This window comes from Salvelinus alpinus, chromosome 4 (assembly GCF_045679555.1).
Source record: "Salvelinus alpinus chromosome 4, SLU_Salpinus.1, whole genome shotgun sequence".
NCBI classification, from domain to species: Eukaryota; Metazoa; Chordata; class Actinopteri; order Salmoniformes; family Salmonidae; genus Salvelinus; species Salvelinus alpinus.
In genome coordinates, this window is record NC_092089.1 from 31,596,687 (window position 1) to 31,613,082 (window position 16,396).

Here is a 16,396-nt window from a genome sequence, read left to right on the forward strand (position 1 = left end):
CTAATAAAACAACTACAGCCAACATCCATGAACAAAACATCAATAAGGAACACGACTTTAGACGTGTTGAATAGCCGAGACATGTATTCCATTGGTAACACTGAACTGTTACAAGGCAGGGAGAGTTACAATCATCATAGTATCAAGGAGAAACCATTCAGAAACAAACAAAAATACACAAGAAAAACTCAATATTACACGTGACAGAGAGAAAGATGGAGAAGCAACCATCAAGGAATGTGTTCTGTACTGGTCATGTACTGAAATGAGTTGGCTGATAAAACACAAGGGAGTCGTTTCTTCGGGGCTAGGGTTTTGGCACAAGGAAAAGGAGGGAAGGTTTGGCTATATCAGATTGTGGTAAACAATAATAATACAATGCTTCCATGCTATCAAGTAAATGAAATTACAAGAAATATCATTCCAAATAACTTTTTTATTCTGTCAGCACAATATTTAAAAAATGATATAGTAATAAGATGGCAGTCAAACATTTTGGCAGTGACTGAGGACTGACTGGTAAGGTAGTAGCTTGGTCTTTCTACAACCTTACCTTAGCAGTCAGTCAGTCCTCAGTCACTGACAAAATGTTCTGACTGAGGCAACTTATTTCCTAATATAGTGCACTACTTTTGGCCCAGGTCTGACCAAAAGTATGCACTGTCTGGGGAATAGCCGGGTGTCATCTGAGATGTAGCCAGTGACACACAGACAACAATAAAGAACAATAAATACATATTCACCATACAGTATAAAATTACATCTCTAATCAAATAATCTCAGACATCCAGAACTCAATTCTGGCGTAATTGCAGCAGATGCTCTATTTATGTTACGTGCATCTGTCCACAAGAGATTACTAATCAAATAACTAATGACTACGGAATGCAGGACAGATCATTTTTGTAAAGAAGAAGAGATGAGTAAAATGCTCATTTACAGGTCAAATCAAAAGAGAACATTTCAGAAGATCACCCAAAACGACATTTTAAATAATGCAGTAAAATAAATTCAGATTAAAGTCATAGTAAATACCTTAAGCAATTCATGTATTTTTCTAAACCACAGATTCCATTCTGAAATTTGCACTGGTCTTTTTGGTTCCAGTAGCCCCTCTTGACACAGTGAAAGTTATTTCAAGTTTCTTGGTCTTCACTCTGAGAACAAATCACTGAGGATGGCTCCACTTAATAATGACAGAGAATTTGTTTTCCTTTCAACTTGGAGATAAGGGAGAAATGATCATATCATAATACAAAACCTAATAAGAATGTTGAGGAAAGAGAACGTATACAACTGCCACATTCATTATGAATGGATCCTCTATATGCGTTTTAAAACTAGACAAGTATAACTCGGTATGTACTCATGGTTATCCAAAGTTAAGTTATAGAATAGTGCAGAAAACTGATCATAGGAACGGCCTGATCAATGAAAACTCGAAAATATAAAGAAGCAGAAAGTCTTGTTGCCCCGGGAAAATGCATTGTTGATCTGGTCATGGCTTGAGATAAATCATGCATTGATGTCAATGGGATTAGAGATTTAGGCAAAAATACAGACTGAGTAACATACTTAGATCCCAGTTCAAATTCAGTCCTTGCTCTATGAATAGATTCAAGGGATGTGCCGCTGTGGTTATACAGTACTTTCTACTCCGTTTCAAGGCAGCATCTTGAACCTACAGCCTTAGAACATACAATTGTGTCCTCTAAACTAATTAAAGTATATTTGTATGAAAATCGACTGTGATTTGAAATAATCACACACACATGTAACTGCCAGTTAGACTTACAGGTTATGTCGTTGTTTTGTGTTTGAATTGTGTAACTGACAGTTAGACTTACAGGTTATGTCGTTGTTTTGTGTTTGAATTGTTTACGTGTCCGCTGTGCGGGGAAATGATAAGAGAAGCGGAACTACGTAGCTAATAACTGTTGTAACGGGGATCCTTATTGTAGCAACACACTTTTGGAGGGAAGGCAATCCCGCGCTGTGTTAGCTAAGTTTTCATGTCATCGGGTGTAGTTCATAAAGTTTGAAGCGTATATGTTAGGATGGTAACGTTATAATAATTAAGGATGAAGCGTGAATTCATGCCAGGAATAATAAGTGTGAAGCTTGATTTCCTCCCTTCTGTAATAAGCAGCCAATGAGGTGTTTTTCCTTTATTCATGTGTTTAATCTAATACTGTTATAGCGCCAGCTAAACTGTTTTTGTATGTAAGCACTTCAGAGTTGTACCAAGCTAATAAGTCACTCGTAAGATAAGGTTGTAAGAGTGTGCTTAACTGTATTTTTCATTTACTTTATAGTTCTCACGGAAGGTGATAATTCTGACTAAATCTACAGAATAAAGCCGCCAGTTAAAATCAAGGAACGGTTGTGCTCGTGGTTACTGAAGGGAGCTATATACATACAAGTGAAGTAGCTGAATAATTTACATCCCCCTGAACTTTTTTGGCACTCACACATCAAAAATAACATTCATTAAGCAAACATTCTTTCACCCAATTATACCTGTATGTACACGTGGTTTGTAACGTAATATCACCATGGCAACTGTTACTGGGTTACAACAATGTTCATAAGGGTTCACTGTATTCAGCTAATAGTCCAATGATGTCTCCTGGTTAGGGAAATCCTACAACTTCATCTATTCTACCTCCCAACTGCAAGTCAAACCCTAGTAGGGTCTAGGGGCCAGTTCGGGATTGAACATAACTCTTCTCTACCAGGGGAGACATCACTGGACCTAACTGACAAAAGTGACCCATACAGATCAGTGACAGACAGTGAATTGTGGGAATTGTAGTTCTTTAGTAAACCAATCCTCCCCATACAGTACATCCTCCCATCTCCCACCCATCAATCCATTCTCACTCTGTCTTCTCTCTCACGTCCTCTTGCTTCAACTCTATCTTCTCCCCCTCAATTTTCTCCTCCTTTTCACTCTTCTTTCTCGCCCTCTTTCCTCGCTTCATCAGCCTCCCGAACAGAATGCAGGCCAGGGCGATGATGAAGTAGATGGAGGTCCAGTAGTGGACGGTGTCGCTGGGTTTCAGCAGGACGAAGCCCATACACATGTAGTCATAGGCCCTCATCTTAAGGAACCAGTGGACCCAGTCGAAGGCACTCTGACCCCGGGGCCCCAGCTTGGCCCTGACCGATGCCTCCATGGCCGACTCAGCCGCAATGCACAGGGGAATGGTGAGGAATGACAGGTAGTAGCCAGCGTGAAGCCCGTGCCAGTATGCACTGATGAACATGGTCCATCCAGCCCTGGGAGAGAGAAAGAGAGAGAGAGAATTGTGAAACATATGCATCAAATGACATTCAGGGGACATCTTATCTGGCAGTTACAAATATATTGAAAGTGGACTGTAGTTTTGTAGTTTAACAGACTTCTATGAGACAGTTTATTTTAGACATAATACACATGCCTTCTCTAGTGAACCTGCATAGGACCCTTACTTGAGTGCGTAAGCCTTGAAGGGGGAGTTGGGGTAGATGTAGTTATGCAGCCACCACTGCACAGTCATGTTCCAGTAGCGCATCCCGTGGCGGACCTTCACACAGAAGTCAGTGTTGTATGGGTCAATGTTCTGGATGGTTTTGAAGTCGTACACAACCGGACTTTCAGGGTCAGGGCTGGAGAGACCGAAGAATCAAAACCAAGATTAAACACTTAAATAATTAGGAATTAATGTACTTTACTGTTTTCCCCAACTGGACTGAATATCCTGTGTGAGACTTGCCTGTAGTTGACAGTGGGACCACCTCCCGGCTTGGAGAGCGCCCCCTCTGGCTAACAGCCCAGTCCTGCGCTGATGTAGCCAGCCTCTGCCCCACACCATGCAGCGTAGAACCGCATCCGGAACACAAAGAACACCCCCGTCATGTAGAACAACCTGGAGGGGGGGGGTAGAGAGAGACCTCATTAATGTATAACTACGAGTGCCAATTGTTTTCAGTCATCTAGGAAATCCATCCATTTAGCCCTCTATTATTTAATGGTTTAAAATCCCGTAGCTCTCTGGAGAGAGAAAGACAGCGGTGAATGAACTCACAATTGTTATGCCAACTCAAAATAAATATATAAATTTTAAAAATCTTCTCTACCATTCAAAAGTTTGGGGTCCCTTAGAAATGTCCTTGTTTTCCATGAAAACATACATGAAATGAGTTGCAAAATGAATAGGAAATAGTCAAGACTGACAAGGTTATAAATAATTATTTTTAATTGAAATTATAATTGTGTCCTTCAAACTTTGCTTTCGTCAAAGAATCCTCCATTTGCAGCAATTAAAGCCTTGAAGACCTTTGGCATTCTAGTTGTCAATTATTGAGGTAATCTGAAGAGATTTCACCCCATGTTTCCTGAAGCACCTCCCACAAGTTGGTTTGATGGGCACTTCTTTCGTACCATACAGTTAAGCTGCTCCCACAACAGCTCAATAGGGTTGAGATCGGGTGACTGTGCTGGCCACTCCATTATAGACAGAATACCAGCTGACTGCTTCTTCCCTAAATAGTTCGGAGCTGAGCTTTGGGTCATTGTCCTGTTGTAGGAGGAAATTGGTTCCAGTTAAGCGCTGTCCACAGGGTATGGCATGGCATTGCAAAATGGAGTGATAGCCTTCCTTCTTCAAGATCCCTTTTACCCTGTACAAATCTCCCACTTTACCACCACCAAAGCACTCCCAGACCATCACATTGCCTCCACCATGCTTGACAGATGGCGTCAAGCACTCCTCCAGCATCTTTTAATTATTTCTGCAGCTCACCAATGTTCTTCTTTGTGATCCGAACACCTCAAACTTAGATTTGTCTGTCCATAACACTTTTTTCCAATCTTCCTCTGTCCAGTGCCTGTGTTCCTTTGCCCATCTCAAATCAAATCAAATTTTATTTGTCACATACACATGGTTAGCAGATGTTAATGCGAGTGTAGCGAAATGCTTGTGCTTCTAGTTCCGACAATGCAGTAATAACCAACAAGTAATCTAACCTAACAATTCCACAACTACTACCTTATACACACAAGTGTAAAGGGATAAAGAATATGTACATAAAGATATATGAATGAGTGATGGTACAGAACGGCATAGGCAAGATGCAGTAGATGTATAGAGTACAGTATATACATATGAGATGAGTAATGTAGGGTATGTAAACATAAAGTGGCATAGTTTAAAGTGGCTAGTGATACATGTATTACATAAAGATGGCAAGATGCAGTAGATGATATAGAGTACAGTATATACATATACATATGAGATGAGTAATGTAGGGTATGTAAACATTATATTAAGTGGCATTGTTTAAAGTGGCTAGTGGTACATTTTTACATAATTTCCATCAATTCATATTATTAAAGTGGCTGGAGTTGAGTCAGTATGTTGGCAGCGGCCGCTAAATGTTAGTGGTGGCTGTTTAACAGTCTGATGGCCTTGAGATAGAAGCTGTTTTTCAGTCTCTCGGTCCCTGCTTTGATGCACCTGTACTGACCTCGCCTTCTGGATGATAGCGGGGTGAACAGGCAGTGGCTTGGGTGGTTGTTGTCCTTGATGATCTTTATGGCCTTCCTGTGACATCGGGTGGTGTAGGTGTCCTGGAGGGCAGGTAGTTTGCCCCCGGTGATGCGTTGTGCAGACCTCACTACCCTCTGGAGAGCCTTACGGTTGTGGGCGGAGCAGTTGCCGTACCAGGCGGTGATACAGCCCGACAGGATGCTCTCGATTGTGCACCTGTAGAAGTTTGAGTGCTTTTGGTGACAAGCCGAATTTCTTCAGCCTCCTGAGGTTGAAGAGGCGCTGCTGCGCCTTCTTCACAACGCTGTCTGTGTGGGTGGACCAATTCAGTTTGTCCGTGATGTGTTCACCGAGGAACTTAAAACTTTCCACCTTCTCCACTACTGTCCCGTCGATGTGGATAGGGGGGTGCTCCCTCTGCTGTTTCCTGAAGTCCACAATCATCTCCTTTGTTTTGTTGAGTGTGAGGTTATTTTCCTGACACCACACTCCGAGGGCCCTCACCTCCTCCCTGTAGGCCGTCTCGTCGTTGTTGGTAATCAAGCCTACCACTGTAGTGTCATCCGCAAACTTGATGATTGAGTTGGAGGCGTGCATGGCCACGCAGTCGTGGGTGAACAGGGAGTACAGGAGAGGGCTCAGAACGCACCCTTGTGGGGCCCCAGTGTTGAGGATCAGCGGGGTGGAGATGTTGTTACCTACCCTCACCACCTGGGGGTGGCCCGTCAGGAAGTCCAGGACCCAGTTGCACAGGGCGGGGTCGAGACCCAGGGTCTCGAGCTTGATGACGAGTTTGGAGGGTACTATGATGTTAAATGCTGAGCTGTAGTCGATGAACAGCATTCTCACATAGGTATTCCTCTTGTCCAGATGGGTGTGTGCAGTGTGGTTGCGATTGCGTCGTCTGTGGACCTATTGGGTCGGTAAGCAAATTGGAGTGGGTCTAGGGTGTCCGGTAGGGTGGAGGTGATATGGTCCTTGACTAGTCTCTCAAAGCACTTCATGATGACGGAAGTGAGTGCTACGGGGCGGTAGTCGTTTAGCTCAGTTACCTTAGCTTTCTTGGGAACAGGAACAATGGTGGCCCTCTTGAAGCATGTGGGGACAGCAGACTGGGATAAGGATTGATTGAATATGTCCGTAAACACACCAGCCAGCTGGTCTGCGCATGCTCTGAGGACGTGGCTGGGAATGCCGTCTGGGCCTGCAGCCTTAACACGTTTAAATGTTTTACTCACCTCGGCTGCAGTGAAGGAGAGCCCGCAGGTTTTGGTATCTTAATCTTTTTTGGCATCTTAATCTTTTCTTTTTATTGGCCAGTCTGAGATATGGCTTTTTCTTTGCAACTCTGCCTAGAAGGCCAGCATCCCGGAGTCGCCTCTTCACTGTTGACTTTGAGACTGGTGTTTTGCGGGTACTATTTAATGAAGCTGCCAATTGAGGACTTGTGAGGCGTCGGTTTCTCAAACTTGACACTAATGTACTTGTCCTCTTGCTCAGTTGTACACCGGGGCCTCCCACTCCTCTTTCTATTCTGGTTAGAGACAATTTGTGCTGTTCTGAGTAGTACACAGCGTTGTACGAGATCTTCAGTTTCTTGTCAATTCCTCGCATGGAATAGCCTTCATTTCTCAGAACAAGAATAGACTGACGAGTTTCAGAAGAAAGGTCTTTGTTTCTGGCCATTTTGAGCCTGTAATCGAACCCACAAATCCTGATGCTCCAGATACTCAACTAGTCTAAAGAAGGCCAGTTTGATTGCTTCTTTAATCAGTACAACAGTTTTCAGCTGTGCTAACATAATTGCAAAAGGGTTTTCTAATGATCAATTAGCCTTTTAAAATGATAAACTTGGATTAGCTAACACAACGTGCCATTGGAACACAGGAGTGATGGCTGCTGATAATGGGCCTCTGTACACCAATGTAGATATTCCATAAAAAATCTGCTGTTTCCAGCTACAATAGTCATTTACAACATTAACAATCTCTACACTGTATTTCTGATCAATTTGATGTTATTTTAATGGACAAAAAAATTTGCTTTTCTTTAAAAAACACATTTCTAAGTGACCCCAACTTTTGAATGGTAGTATACCTTTTTTTGATACAAGCAATTTTTTTACCAACATTTTTACAAAATCAAGAGTGCTGTTTTGCTACCTGAAGAAAAAGTGATGTTCCAGGAACTCTTCAGTGCGGACGTATGCCAGGGGGAAGTACATGTTGGTGGTCAGGAACAGAACTCCGTAGACAGGCACCAACCTCAGCCTCAGCATGCAGGGTACCCAGCCAGGAAGGTCCAGGGAGCTGGGCTGCCTCAGCCAGTCCACATAGGTTTGGAACCGGAAGAACGGGCCTTTAGGGAGATGCAGGGATAAATGAAGGGATGAAGAGAGAGCATTGAGGGAGAAGTGGTAGGATAGACAAGGTGAATAGTACAAGTTAGAAAAGACAATAAGGAGAGAGAAGGATCATTGGAGGACAAAAAAAGGATAGATTGCAAGGAGGAGTAGTGTTAATGGGTGATGGACGAAGGGGTGAGTAAAAAAAGGAGGGAGAGTTACAGGAAGGTCATGTATTGGAAGAGAAAACGTAAGCAGACTCACAATATTTTACTAGTGGCAGATAGAAAGACAGAGAGAAACAACAACAGTTAAAATGGGTGCAAAAGCAAATTAGTGGCAAATCATACTAGATACATGGTACATTTACACCACACACATACACACTGAAGCCATTCACCTGTCTCCATATCAAAAAGAGGTCAGGAGAAAAGGGTGAACTGTGGATATGTTGACAGTAGCCCTGTATGATAAAACAAACTAGGGAATGGGGCTAGACAGCCTTACCTGTCATTATACCCACATAGCAGTAGCTATAGGCTATCATATCATAGAGGGAAGGCTCTTGGGACAGTCCACCAACCACAGGAGACTTGGAGAATGAGCTCACTTCCTGTTTCTTCTCTAGGTGAAAACTCTGCACCTCATTGGCCAGACTGACCATCTGAATGAAAACAAGTGGGTTGTTACTGTAAACAACATGATGCATTATGCCCTTGCATTTCTGTAATTGTGTATGCCCTCCAGCTCTTCCTGTAGATGTACCTTCAGAGTGAGGAGTAGCTGGATGGAGTTGGCAAAGGATGTTGGCGGCGGCAGGCCAAACCATGTGACCAGTCTGAAGAAGAGGAGGTAGAGGAAGGTCCAGGCCAGAGAGAGAGCTGAGGCACTCCTGAAGAAGGTAAACAGGGGAATGGGTGAGAGAGAAGATCCTGACTGTCACACTAAATAGTGGCACACCATTACGACACAGGAGTGTTCTACAGTGTCTTGATACAGTTGAAGTCAGAAGTTTACATACACCTTAGCCAAATACATTTAAACTCAGTTTTTCACAATTCCTGACATTTAATCCTAGTAAAAATTCCCTGTCTTAGGTCAGTTAGGATCACCACTTTATTTTAAGAATGTGAAATGTCAGAATAATAGTAGAGAATTATTTATTTCATCTTTTATTGCTTTCATCACATTCCCAGTGGGTCAGAAGTTTACAAACACTCAATTAGTATTTGGTAGCATTGCCCTTAAATTGTTTAACTTGGGTTAAACGTTTCGGGTAGCCTTCCACAAGCTTCCCACAGTAAGTTGGGTGAATTTTGGCCCATTCCTCTTGACAGAGCAGGTGTAACTGAGTCAGGTTTTTAGGCCTCCTTGCTCAAACACGATTTTTCAGTTCTGCCCATGTAACGGATGTGAAATGGCTAGCTAGTTAGCAGTGGTGCGCGCAAATAGCGTTTCAATCGGTTACGTCACTCGCTTTGAGACCTTGAAGTGGTTCCCCTTGCTCTGCAAGGGGCGTGGCTTTTGTGGAGCGATGGGTAACGAAGCTTCGTGGGTGACTGTTGTTGATGTGTGCAGAGGGTCCCTGGTTCGCACCCGGGTCGGGGTGAGGGGGACGGTCTAAAGTTATACTGTTACACCCACAAATATTCTATGGGATTGAGGTCAGGGCTTTGTGATGGCCACTCCAATACCTTGACTTTGTTGTCCTTAAGCCATTTTGCCACAACTTTGGAAGTATGCTTGGGGTGATTGTCCATTTGGAAGACCCATTTGCGACCAAGCTTTAACTTCCTGACTGATGTCTTGAGATGTTGCGTCAATATATCCACATCATTTTCCTACCTCATGATGCCATCTATTTTGTGAAGTGCACCAGTCCCTCCTGCAGCAAAGCACACCCACAACATGATGCTGCCACCCCCATGCTTCACGGTTGGAATGGTGTTCTTCGGCTTGCAAGCCTCCCCATTTTTCCTCCAAACATAACAATGGTCATTATGGCCAAACAGTTCTATTTTTGTTTCATCAGACCAGAGGACATTTCTCCAAAAAGTATGATCTTTGTCCCTATGTGCAGTTGCAAACCCGTAGTCTGGCTTTATTATGGCGGTTTTGGAGCAGTGGCTTCTTCCTTGCTGAGCGGCCTTTCAGGTTATGTCGATATAGGACTTGTTTTACTGTTGATATAGATACTTTGTACCTGTTTCCTCCAGCATCTTCACAGGGTTCTTCGCTCTTGTTCTGGGATTGATTTCCACTTTTCACACCAAAGTATGTTAATCTCTAGGAGACAGAACGCATCTCATTCCTAAGCGGTATGACGGCTGCGTGGTCCCATGGTGTTTATACTTGCGTACTATTGTTTGTACAGATGAACGTGGTACCTTCAGGCGTTTGGAAATTTCTCCCAAGGATGAACCAGACTTGTAGATGTCTCCAATTTTTTTCTGAGGTCTTCGCTGTTTTCTTTTGATTTTCCCATGATGTCAAGTAAAGAGGCACTGAGTTTGAAGGTAGGCCTTGAAATACATCCACAGGTACAACTCTAATTGACTCAAATGATGTCAATTAGCCTATCAGAAGCTTCTAAAGCCATGACATAATTTTCTGGAATTTTCCAAGCTGTTTAAAGGCACAGTCAACTTAGTGTATGGTAACTTCCGACCCACTGGAATTGTGATACAGTAAGTTATAAGTGAAATAATCTGTCTGTAAACAATTTTGGAAAAATTACTTGTGTCGTGCACAAAGTAGATGTCCTAACCGACTTGCCAAAACTATAGTTTGTTAACAAGAAATTTGTGGAGTGGTTGAAACACTTAGGTTGGAGTCATTAAAACTAGTTTATGTAAACTTCCGACTTCAACTGTATATCATTTGTATATTTTCAATAATGTCTCTTAGGGCTGGGAATTGCCAGGGACCTTACGATAAGTTATTACCACGATACTTTGGCGCTGATACAATATGTATTGCAATTCGATGTTCCAAACATACTGCTCACCATATGTCTGCTGCAAAGGGACAAGAGAGCCATGAGAACACAAGTTGTGATCAGTCATGGAAGTAAGTGCTGAAAACAAATTGGCTCCGGATTTAAAAAGATGAAGAAAAAATACTGGAGTTTTGTTGCAGGTACAGCCAACTAGCGCAAACAAATATATTGCGATGTTGTCAAAACGATACAACATATCGTCAAAAAATAATATATCGGTATGTAACTACATGGATTTCTCCCCCACCATCACTAATATCTCACCGCCAGCTGCTCTTGATGATGATCCATGTTCCAAGCACTGTCACCAGCGAGTGGAGCGCATGGACATGACAGGTTGCTATGGTGATCGAGAGGCCCAAGAGCAACGCTGCCCCCTGCTTCATTGGAGGACCTACAGCAACAATAACACCCACACATTTCACTTACAATAAACCTTCAGAGCAGAGCAGATAGGCCTATTATACATCATGTGTTCATCTCTGTTCAAAGGATGTAGCTAAACTAGTAGTAAACGTACTCACGTTTAAAATCAGGCCGACATTCAATATAGTTAACAATTCCTGGAACAAATATTCAAGCACAGTGATGATTTGGTAAATCCCACTTCCTACTATCGCAACAACGTGTCATTCACAACCAAAACCCCGCACATGGACACTGCCCAGTCCATAAATGTACATTTAAAAAAATAATCAATCATTCTGCTTGAAATGGTTTGGAATTTTACATTAATATAGCGAACCCATTGATTCTTGAGGAATATTACTTAATGTCTCATAAGCTTTGTTCAACTGTCGTACCCAATTATACAGTATACACTGAACAAAAATATAAATGTAAAGTGTTGGTCCCGTGTTTCATGAGCTGAAATAAAAGATCCCAGAAATGTTCCAAAATGCTTATTTCTCTCAAATGTTGTGCACACATTTGTTTACATCCGTTAGTGAGCATTTCTCCTTTACCAAGACAATACATCCATCTGACAGTTGTGGCATATCAAGAAGCTGATTAAACAGCTTGATCATAACACAGGTGCACCTTGTGCTGGGGACAATAAAAGGCCACTCTAAAATGTGCAATTTTGTCACACAACACAATGCCACAGATACCTCAAGTTTTGAGGGAGCGTGCAATTGGCATGCTGACTGCAGGAATGTCCAATTGAGCTTTTGCTGGAGAATTTAATGTTAATTTCTCTACCATAAGCCACCACCAACATCATTTTAGAGAATTTGGCAGTTTGTCTAACATGCCTCACAACCGCAGACCACATGTAGCCAAGCCAGCCCAGGACCTCACCTGCGGAATTGTCTGAGACCAGCCACCCGGACAGCTCATTAAACCTTTTTTGTTGTTGCAAACCTTAGACTTTCTGCACAAACTGTTAGAAACCGTCTCAGGGACAATCTGCATGCTTGTCATCCTCACCAGGGTCTTGACCTGACTGCAGTTCTACGTTGTAACCGACTTCAGTGGGCAAATGTTCACCTTCGATGTTCACCGGCATGCTGGAGAAGTGTGCCCTTCATGGATGAATCCCGGTTTCAACTGTACCGGGCAAATGGCAGACAGCGTGTATGGCGTCATGTGGGCGAACGGTTTGCTGATGTCAAGTTGTGAGCAGAGTGCCCCATGATGGCGGTGGGGTTATGGTATGGGCAGGCATAAGCTACGGAAAAACAAACGCAATTGCATTTTATAAATGGCAATTTGAATGCACAGAGATACCATGAGGCCCATTGTTGTGCCATTCATCGTGTTTTGTGTATATTCCCCAGCAGAACCCAAATTAGCTTATTTTAAGCAATTGTGACCAATGTTAAACATGGTGAATATCATTTAAAATTATGGATATTTGTTCCTTGCATCCATAGCCGTCTATGAATGAATGTTTACATTTCTCCAGACCCATAAAGGAGTGGAGGGATGACTGCTTTATCATTTTAACCGCAGATTGGCCTACATTTCAAGTGTCAAATTTATGAATATCAGTCTAACATTGCCACTTGGTATGGCAACTGCTCAGCATCCAACCACAAGGCGCTAGACTAGAGGCTAGTGCTTATGGGCCAGTACATAACTTGGGATGAGCGCCCTGCCATCCAGGACCTCTAACCCAGGCAGTGTCAGAAGGCCCTAAAAATTGTTTGACTCCAGCCACACAGTTCTGATAACAGGGAAAACTGATGCACCAAGTCTGGTACCAACAAGACACTGCACAGCTCCTACCCACCTGCTTGTTAACCAATAGCTATAGATGATCTGCATTCACCCTTTTTTGCCCTCTTGACTTGTCACCATTCATCCCGTTGCCTAGTCACTTATCTACTTCAATTCCTTAGTACCCCTGCACAACCTGGTACCCTGTGTCTCTAGCCAGGTTATGGTTAGTCAGTGTTATTTTCATTTATTGCTCTCCACTGTTGGGAAATGGCCATAAGCAAGCAGTTCAGTTAGTCTACACCTATTTACAAAGCTTGTGAACATTTGATTAGTCACACCCAATAGCCAACTGAGCAAGTCAGAATTACATTAGCCCTATATAATGTCCAGCAATCACACATCTGTAACCCTAATGTAGCCATTATGTGTAGTCAATTATTGTGCAGAGGCCTTAACTAGCATCAGTTTCCATCACATATCAAGTAAAAATGATCACTTAAATTCATGGTCAAATGTTTTTATTATTGAAAAACAGGAAGTGTCAGTCAGCCTCCATTTTAATCCTCCTCTTCCTCATCAGCTCCCCCAGCACCACCCTGGCCCTTCTTGGCATTCTTTCTCTTGACACGGCCGGGGCGTCCGCCACCGTATGGTGAACGCAGGGAGAAGTCAATGTGCTTCTGGCTGTCCAGGCGCACCACGAAGGAGGGGATGTTGACTACCTGCTTGCGCACACTGGAGGGAGAAAGGAAAACTCAATAAGTGGTTTGTTCCTCCCCACTTAATAGCATAGACAAATAACCATCGAGCGTGAATAGTTTGGCATCAATGACAGGCCTCATTCACGAGGAATTCTTGACACCACAGGAAGTCTAAATATTAATTTTAATCATCGGCCTGCCTGATGAGGTAAAGTACTCTTACCAAACTAAATTGAAGACCATGCAATTGCCTAACAAGTTAAATACACTTGACAGTTTGCCGTGACCATTGCTCCATATATCTGCCCGAGGTGCAATTCTCCATACGTTACCTGTCAGCAAATAAGACAGCAGCAGTCTGCCTCTCGCTTGGCTCTGGGCAGTCTTATAGACAAGGTATACAGTCTGTTACTGCATTGACCTTGCTGAAACTGTTTTCCCACTTGATGGGCAGGATTGGCTCTGGGCAGTCATAGACAAGGTATACGGTTTGTTACCGAATTGACCTTGCTGAAATGTTAAACCACACTCAGGGATGAGCTATTGTTTGAGGCCCTCTAAGGATTGAGAAAGTAACTCATGAGTTGTGCAGTTTCAACTCATAATAGTTCCCTGAACAGTTAGTGTAGGCATGTGAGAGAATTTTAGAAATGTACATGTTACAAATGGTTTAATAACCAGTCACAAGTTCATCATAGAGCCTGTTTAAAATAACAGACCAGTGTAATGATCTACCGACTTGTCCTTTCTAGCATGGCCATCTAGTGACCATCAACAGCTTACCGGATGTGCCTCTGGCGGATGAGAACGCGGGCGTGGTGGATGCTCTTAGCAAGGCCCAGCTTGAAGACCTGAGTCTGGAGCCTCCTCTCCAAGAAGTCCTCCACCTTCAGGCCCAGGATGTAATCGAGCTTCATCTTGCCCTCATCCAGCACACCGATCCTCACCAGACGCCTGAGCAGGGCGTTACCTAGGAGACAGGATGCAGCAATTTTCAGTCACTGATCACAACATAGGGCCCTCTAATCTGGCCCTAATCAGGGACTGATTGAGACCTGGAACCCCAGGTGGGTGCAATTAATTCAGGTAGAACAGAACCAGCAGTAATCTGGACCTCTTAGGGTAAAATCGGATTATCCCCGATTTAAGGCATCTAGAAATCTGACTGACGGCCTCATTCACGAGGAATTCTTGACACCACAGACAATCTGAATATCGAATATTTAAATCATTGGCCGATATCTGACTAGCTAACAGCTCAAAGGACTTCTAGAAACAGTCAAAATATAGCTCAGAGAACAATCTAGCTGTGGTGTACCTTCAAAAAGACGCTTGGGGTCCTTCTCATCCAGAGTGAGCAGCTCTCTGGCGGCCTTGCGGATCTTGGCCAGGGTGAACTTCACCCTCCACACCTCACGCTTGTTCCTCAGACCATACTCCCCTGAGAGATTAAAGTTAATTTAATGAAAAAATAAATGGTATTTAGAGACCAGCATATTCATATATAAATCAAAACCTGCTATTTGCACACATACCGATAAGTTTAAGCTCCTGGTCGAGACGAGACTTCTCGAAGGGGCGGCGGGGGGTGACGTATGTCTTGCGACAAACCCAACTCCTGGCAACCGGCATAGTGGATCAAAGTGCCTGAGGAATAAGAATTGATATGGCTGTTCAGTTCCAACATTGCGATTACACATGTGATTATACTGAATTTCAACCCATGTTAATTATTCTGCAGTCCATCTTAAGTCATACACCCATGAATATTTAACACGTTTAATAAGGCAGTTAAGCTATTAGCAAAATATAAGTAGATTTAGTTGTATGGATCAGGGTCAGTTCACCGTGACAGGCCCCGATAATGTTTACTCCGTAACTTGGCTGGCGAAACCAAGTGGGAACTTGTTGGCCATTTAACTAGCGTCAAAAGGACTCACAAATAGACAATTTATATTAAGGAATTTGTTTCCCAACCTATACAACTTCAAATTGTAAATGTAGTTTGATAGAGCGTAAAGTTTTTGAGAAGATGCAGAGAAATCCAGCATAGTAACGTCAGCTATGTCACTCTTGCTAACTAGCTAGCGTTAGCGTGCTAACAACGTTGTACAGTGCGTGTACGACCGACATGATCGAATAAGGCAGAAGTTATGCCCAAAATATACAAAAGATGTTGGTTGGTGTAACCGAAATGCACAACTAAACGAATAAATACATTACTTCTCAACATTGCGACCCTACTTCTATGAAAAAACAAGACAAACTAAAGCGCATAGTACGTTATTACCTGTGTTCCACAGGCCAGTGCGATAAAGAGGAAGTCAAATTGGATTTCTCCAGTATTTATATGGATCCCACGAACTACATTTCCCACAAATATGTGACGACACCACTTCAAAGCAGCAGTTGGTGCTGTAAATACCTCCATCTGTTGTTCAACTTTAAAACTACAGCTTTGTTCGTCAAACCAAAACCGTTTCTGTTTACTTGCTGAACAAGAACAACTAACTTTTCAAACAACTATCTAGTCTAGTGTACTACACGGAATGAACGTTGGATCACCTAGGTATGCCATGTATTATTTTGTGAGCTGTTGTGTAGGACTGTTCGGTTATTGAACATTGTTTACAAAATATCCCAAAAAATGTGT

At 42.8% G+C, this 16,396-nt stretch overlaps 2 protein-coding genes across 2 annotated transcripts; both read right to left on the minus strand.

The window, feature by feature from the left end:
- Positions 1 to 66: 66 nt before the first annotated feature.
- mboat7 (membrane bound O-acyltransferase domain containing 7) lies at positions 67 to 11,262 on the minus strand. The gene is given in 7 exon segments (XM_071395016.1): positions 67 to 3,282; positions 3,475 to 3,651; positions 3,759 to 3,911; positions 7,697 to 7,892; positions 8,386 to 8,542; positions 8,644 to 8,770; positions 11,141 to 11,262. Coding segments are annotated over 7 exon segments (1,335 nt in total). The 3' UTR covers positions 67 to 2,879.
- Positions 11,263 to 13,543: 2,281 nt separating this feature from the next.
- rps9 (ribosomal protein S9) lies at positions 13,544 to 16,090 on the minus strand. Its single transcript, XM_071395020.1, has 5 exons — positions 16,034 to 16,090; positions 15,279 to 15,390; positions 15,062 to 15,184; positions 14,527 to 14,713; positions 13,544 to 13,777 (listed from the first exon to the last, which is right to left on the minus strand). The coding sequence occupies exons 2-5, from the start codon at positions 15,373 to 15,375 to the stop codon at positions 13,600 to 13,602; spliced, it is 585 nt and encodes a 194-aa protein (XP_071251121.1). The 5' UTR covers positions 15,376 to 15,390; positions 16,034 to 16,090; the 3' UTR covers positions 13,544 to 13,599.
- Between the last annotated feature and the right edge of the window lie 306 nt (positions 16,091 to 16,396).